The sequence below is a fragment of the Tinamus guttatus genome, unplaced genomic scaffold, assembly GCF_059628265.1.
Source record: "Tinamus guttatus ecotype Peru unplaced genomic scaffold, ASM5962826v1 Tinamus_guttatus_pri_ptg001497l, whole genome shotgun sequence".
Classification (NCBI taxonomy): Eukaryota; Metazoa; Chordata; class Aves; order Tinamiformes; family Tinamidae; genus Tinamus; species Tinamus guttatus.
The window spans coordinates 105,650-112,623 of NW_028290031.1; the positions used below are offsets into that span (position 1 = coordinate 105,650).

The 6,974-nt window shown below is 39.7% G+C and overlaps 1 protein-coding gene across 1 annotated transcript in view; it reads left to right on the forward strand.

The window, feature by feature from the left end:
* Positions 1-5,964, forward strand: part of LOC148590296 (myosin-10-like) — a gene marked incomplete at its 3' end in the record, with an annotated part of 78,475 nt that extends 72,511 nt beyond the window's left edge. Inside the window, exons 29-35 of the mRNA XM_088539221.1 lie at positions 44-188; positions 1,683-1,889; positions 2,990-3,094; positions 4,138-4,290; positions 4,614-4,862; positions 5,397-5,609; positions 5,741-5,964. Coding sequence (XP_088395347.1) covers positions 44-188; positions 1,683-1,889; positions 2,990-3,094; positions 4,138-4,290; positions 4,614-4,862; positions 5,397-5,609; positions 5,741-5,964 — 1,296 coding nt within the window. The remainder of the gene's footprint in view (positions 1-43; positions 189-1,682; positions 1,890-2,989; positions 3,095-4,137; positions 4,291-4,613; positions 4,863-5,396; positions 5,610-5,740) is intronic.
* Between the last annotated feature and the right edge of the window lie 1,010 nt (positions 5,965-6,974).

The window sequence follows — 6,974 nt, forward strand, 5'->3', positions numbered from 1 at the left end:
AGGCTAAAATACTGATTTTGATAACCCTTGATGTTTTCTCTAGGACAAAGCGTGAACAGGAGGTTGCTGAACTAAAGAAAGCAATTGAAGAGGAAACCAAGAACCATGAAGCACAGATCCAGGAAATCAGACAGAGGCATGCTACTGCCCTGGAAGAGCTCTCTGAACAACTTGAACAGGCCAAAAGGGTAAGCAGGAAATAAATTACAGGAATATATTTCCCTACTTCAAGGTTTATGTGGGGCAAGCAGCAAATGAATTACAGAAATATATTTTCCTGCTTCAGGGTTTTATGTGAAGTAATATAACTGTTGTGGTCCTTTCACTGACATCTGCATGCAGAGCTAAATTGCCCTCCTGTATGCATGCATTACAATTGAGATTACTCAAATACATCACACTGATTTGTTGAACCTATTGTAACTATTAGGCATTCTTGGCAACCGCCTGAAAAGTCTTCGTTAGACTTCGAAACTGTTCACCTAGAGATAAATCATGTAATGCTTTTATGTGAGTTCTTCAGCAGTCCACATGGTCATTTGGAGAAAAGCAGTTCTCATGGGTGAACTGCAGAATGCTTCCAAATAAGGTAATTATAATGTAGTACTTGGAAAGAAAAACCTAAGTTAAGAGCAGGTAGTGTAGAAGTTCTTCCAGCCACTCTTAACTTCACGCTTGTGCTATGAGCTCCAGTGCTAGATATTGGAATTGCCAGCTGTGTTGAGTTGTGTGATCACCAGAACAGGTAGGAGGAAGCACACTCTCTTTATATCTAGGCAGCAGTATTCCTTGTAGTGTAGCCTGAGCGTCCCACTCAAAAGCAGAATTTTTCCAACACTCTCCCCTACCTTCCCTTCCACTCCTGCCAGAAAAAAAATCCTTACTTTGTGAATTGTGGTCTTGGTGGTTCCACAAGCATTTGTGGACAGCTGGTGTGTTGTAGTCACGTTTTTATATTGCTGGTAGGGAATACTTTACATTAAAATACAAAGTGAGAAATGGAGCAATTATAGCTGGTGGAAAATTATAGTTTATATAGTTGAAGATCTTATGCATGTCTCTTGCTCCTTACATACGCTCAGTAAGGATATAAAATGCCTGAAAAAATACCCTGCAATCTTAAACCAAGCTCCTGTTCATAGTAAGATAATGTAGGTTTAAATTATATAGTTAGTAAGAATAGAACTTAAACATCACTCATGCTGATTAATAATTTTTAAAAAGATCTTTTTGGGGGGAAGGTAGGGAAAAAATGAGAGCAGTGGTGAAAAATGCTTTGTTACGCACTTCCCAGCTGCTATGCCTACTAAAATCAGGGCAGCTTTAGCTGATATCTTTCCTTTTATTTCTGTGAGATGAGCCATGGTGATCTGTTAATGGGCACATTCCTTCCTACTTACAGTGCTGCCCAAACAGTCGTTTTACAGCATAGATGTTCCACATCTTGTTCAAGTCATAGAATGTCTTCTGGTGCTCACTGCTACCTGTGATATCTGAAAGGAGATTGTGCTTTAATTTATTGGTCTTTGACTAATGCATGCAGAAGGCTTAACGGAAATGTTTTAAACAATCCCTACTTACAGCTTCCCAAGCACTTGTTTTATATTTGTTGAAGTGAATGATATCTTGCAGAAAACTCTATTGATATGTAATAAATTTCTATCCTTTTGTGTCTTTCGTAGTTCAAAGCAAACCTTGAAAAGAACAAGCAAGGTCTAGAGTCTGACAACAAGGAGTTAGCCTGTGAAGTGAAGGTATTGCAGCAGGTCAAAGCAGAGTCTGAACATAAGAGGAAGAAGCTTGATGCTCAGGTACAAGAGCTAACTGCCAAGGTCGCAGAAGGCGAAAGACTGCGGGTGGAGCTGGCAGAGAAAGCCAACAAGCTGCAGGTAAGGCTGTATGGACCTGAACTTTTTCCAAAGTCCTAAACTCCTGAAAAAAACAGGCAAGAAAATAAAAGCTTTAAACACGCGCAGAAAGAGCTGGGAGAAATGCTCTTTGAAAGTGAGGTCTGTGGAAATTATGCATATAGTGGACATGGGAGGTGACCACAGTCGTTCCTTCATGAATACTTGAAGGGTCCCAGACTGCTGGCATGCCTTGGAAGGTAGTAGTTCAAGAAACCCATGACTAGTATCAAACCTGCCCAGCTGTGTGAGAATTATAGTGGTTCCTAAGTGCATGGATCCCTATCCTGGAGACAAACTGTGAAGGCTTTGCATAGTCTAGCTTATGACAACTGGAATTCTGCTTTTAAACTTGGATATAGGATTGTAGATAGTAGATGTGGCTGAGCTTATTTGTATATGTAAGCAAAGTGTGCTGATGATGGTCATTAGTTTCCTTTGTGCTTCAAGTTGGAAGCTTGATGGATGGGGGTAGCAAGAAAAGGCCCCATTCTTCTATGAAAAGGAGCAAGTGGGAGCCAGGACTGCCTTTCCAACCACAGCACCGCATACTTTAGGTGAATCAGCCTAAAGTATCTTGGAAAGATAATGGTCCAGTTCTTCTCAGAGGAAGCTTTTAGGCAGTCTCTTAAAATATCCACAAGTCTAAATAGCCTAAAATACCAAGAGCTGGCACCTGACAGTAACCTTTTCTGTTGTGGTGATGCTCCAAACCCAGCTGCCACCCTAATACTCTGGGTTAATGGGTCCCATAAGATGGCCCTATAATTAAAAATAGTATTTAAGTATGAATGCAGATATTGGCATGCGCAGATTGAAGTGACTTGCTCTGCTGAATAGCATGCTTGACTCTTGTGATGTTATACTGCTTAAATTGAAGATTGACATTCAACCTGAAAGTTTGCAGCCAAACTTTTATATTTTTAGCTCCTGGGGTCTCTGTAGTGGGAGCTATGGTTGCCTTAGTTGCCATGCCTGGAATTTGCTGAGGTTTTGTGCTCTGCACTTCCAGCCCCCGGTGGGATGTGAGTTTTGTTGTGAGTCAGCTGCACAGTGTTACCTCTAAGCTGCTTGCTTTGCAGAACGAGTTGGATAACGTCTCAAGTCTCCTGGAGGAAGCAGAGAAGAAAGGTATTAAGTTTGCCAAGGATGCAGCTAGTCTGGAATCTCAACTTCAGGATACCCAGGTGTGTGCACAGCGGAGCTGGAACTTGCACTGAAGCTTTGCACCACATGAAAATACCAACTGCAAACGAAACATTTTGTTCATAGTTTTGAAAGTCTTTTAGATAGAAACTGTAATTTCTACTGTGGTCTAATGTGCTGTACAGTGACAGCTCAGCTACATGTGGGGCCAGTTTATGGTCAGATAAGCTTTGCTGCTTCGTGGATTGTACACTCCCATTTCTCTTTTAATAGTTGGCTCCCACTATTGGAGATAATACCTGAACTTTTTCCAAAGTCCTAAACTCCTGAAAAAAACAGGCAAGAAAATAAATAATAGTTGGCCACTAATAGTTGGCTTTTATTGATAGCTTAAGTTCCTGAAACTACTAGTGTGTTTTCGGAGTTTAATAAAGCTACTATATTCATGTATTCAGCACTGAAATATGCTCTTTTCTGTTAGAAATTGCTAATGATAACTATTTCAATAATGTTAATGCTAATCAGAATTAGAGCTAGAGGGCTGTAGAGAACAGAATCGAGTGGTAAGGAAGGGAGACTTAGGTGTTAGTGTTGATTATTTTCTATTAAGATAAAAGTTCCCACCGCCAAATCACAGCTATCTTTAAACTAACTTTTGTATTTATACAGTGCAGTAAAACTCAGAAACCTGGAAACATGCTGCTGTTGCAGGATTTATTGCTGGTTTTTGTTCCCACATGGTTTTAAATAGGTGTTCTGTGCTTGTCTTAATGGAAGAATAAATAAACTTTGAGCATAACTCAGCTTTTTGTATTAAGGAAAGGAGAAGTATCATCTGGTAGCTTGTAGAACAGACAATGGCATGGTCAGTTCTGAATAGAGAGAATACTTCTGCAAATAGGCACAAGTGGTGATCATGGTCTTCACACTGCTGTCAGAGTTTTCCGTAGCTTTTTGTTTCAAACCCATTTCTTCTATAGGCACTCATGAGGTGTCTATGTGGAATAACAGAAAGTAGTAGTCCAAGGCCAAGGTTAACATACCGTCAAGAACTGAACTTTGAATATGTCTGTTCACGCAACAGGAGCTGCTTCAAGAAGAAACCCGCCAGAAACTCAATCTTAGCAGTAGGATTAGGCAGCTGGAAGAGGAGAAGAACAATCTTCAAGAGCAGCAGGAAGAGGAGGAGGAGGCCAGGAAGAACCTGGAGAAACAAATGCTAGCCTTGCAATCACAGGTAAGCTGTTTGTAAAAGCAAGACTTCTATGAATTTGAGGTGATGTAAATTGGTACCAGGAAAAAGATCAGTTAATTTGCACAAATACTGGACTGAATTGCAGAAGAAAATTTTCTCTTTTCTTTCCTTGTAACAGTAGTGATTGTGAGGGACAGGACTCCCTACCATTAAGCTTGCTTCTAACTGGTATTGGTATTGCCTTAGCTATGCAAGCAAGAAGCTTGGTAATAGTGTCCTATTCCAGTTTTGTATTCTAGAGATGATGACTTTGTTTCCTTCTCCTCATGTATTAAGAAACTCTGTTTTATTTTGTAAAATTTCAGTTGGCTGATGCTAAGAAAAAGGTAGATGATGACTTGGGAACCATTGAAGGTTTGGAGGAAAATAAGAAGAAACTGCTGAAGGATATGGAGTCTTTGAGCCAGCGTCTAGAAGAGAAGGCATTGGCTTATGACAAACTGGAAAAGACCAAGAATCGCCTGCAGCAAGAGCTGGATGACTTGATGGTAGATCTAGACCATCAGCGCCAGATTGTTTCTAACTTGGAGAAAAAGCAGAAGAAGTTTGATCAGGTAGTCCAATTTCCTGATATCTATCTGTGCTTTTAAAAGGCAGCTTTAGGTTGTGTAGTCACCACTTTTGAAGCCTCGTAAAAAGAAAATGGGTTTCTGTGAGCAACTGGGGCTTCATCCTGAGTAGTCACTTAAGATTTCAGTGAGTTAAATGCCAGCTTTGTTTATACTGTTAGATGAAGTGATAAACTGTCTGCATATAAGAAAGAAATCATACTGGGACAAAAAATGGCCTTAAAAACATTATTATAATCCCTGAAGATTGTGATAGACTGAAGAAAAGATGTGAAGACTGAAAGATGAACATAACACAAGACCTGTGTAATCAAGTAGTGGGGTGGTGGATTTCTTTCTTGTCCCATTCCAAGTAGCTGTTTCTCACCTGGGCTTTGAACAAGACTTGAGAGGCTAGACAGAACTTCTGAAAGCCAATTAGGCTTAGAGTATTAACCACTTCTTTAACTAAAACACCTTTGACAATAAAGACTTGGTCATGGGATTTATGAGATATATTAATCAATCTTTTGTGTTCAGATGCTGGCAGAAGAGAAGAACATTTCTGCCAGATATGCAGAGGAGAGAGATCGTGCTGAGGCAGAAGCAAGGGAGAAGGAAACCAAAGCACTCTCTCTGGCTCGGGCTTTGGAAGAAGCACTGGAAGCTAAAGAAGAATTTGAGAGGCAGAACAAACAGTTGCGTACCGATATGGAGGACTTAATGAGCTCTAAAGATGATGTGGGCAAAAATGTAAGTGTTTTTCCACACCTTATTTTGATACACAAATGTTGTGTGCTGTCTTCATATAATGCCTTGTTTTGCATTTAGTAATTTTGTTGAAACAACTGAAAGAGAGGGTCTGATTAATGTTTGTGGTTCAGGTCCATGAGCTGGAGAAATCAAAACGAACTTTAGAGCAACAGGTTGAAGAGATGAGGACTCAGCTTGAGGAACTGGAAGATGAACTGCAGGCCACAGAAGATGCAAAGCTTCGTCTGGAGGTGAACATGCAAGCCATGAAAGCCCAGTTTGACAGAGATCTACAAGCCAGAGATGAGCAGAATGAAGAGAAAAAGAGGATGCTCGTTAAACAAGTATGTCTAATGTACTGTATGCCCTGTACCTCACAGTGGGAAGCGTGTGAGACTCCTTTGCTAAAACTTTGTAGCTTTGGCAATATTTTTCTGCCAAGAATTAAGACCCTTTATTTGCTTGAAGATTCTTATCCTATAGAAACCATAAGCACTGAACTTCACAAACAGCAGAACATGTTTTGTTGAGTACTGAGCCCTGTCAGTTGTTGCTGTCAGTGAGTCTCCTCCTGCTAATCCCCCAGTTCAACTGTATTTCAGCCTCCTATCAAAAAAACATGAAGCAGGAAATGGTGATTCTGCTCGACAAGTCCATGCTGTTTGTTCCACAGGAACAAATCCATGGATGTTGAGATAATTGGAAGACTTCCAATTAAGTGAACTGCTTCCTAAAAGAATATTGTGGAAAAGGCCCCGGATTTTCCAGGTTCAGGAATTCTAGAAAGAAAAAGCAAATGCAAAAAGACTCAAGAGATACCTTTAAGAATATAAGCATTTAAGAGAAGACTTCAGTCTTTGATTTACATTTGGGTCTGGCTTTTGGATTCCTTTTTTAGACTTCTTTAGTGGGGACTAAAAACATTTTTGGAAATGATTTGGAAATAAAGGTGTGAGGAGAAAACAAAAAAGAAGTTATTTCAAGATTTATCATGGGAAAAATACTGAAAAACACCTTTCTGAAAAAATCTCTCTCGGACAAGAACTCAAAACATTGGATTTGGAAGGTTTTTCAAGTATATTACAAGGAAAAGGGTGAGGTATTATCTTGCATTGGACAAGAGCTCTTGACCTAACATGAAGATGAAAGTTGATTCATGCCCAAATACACTTTTGTCTTCTGTGTCATTTGCCCACGTAATGGCACCATTTCTGGCTTCATTTTATTTTGCATAAGTTTGGTTTAGGTTCCTGTTGCTAGGATGCTCAGGTACCTTTAATATAATTGTATTGTTTTACAGTTTGCATTGTTGGGCATAGATTGCTAGTAGAGTATGTATTTCTAGAGAATAAATTATTTCTTTCT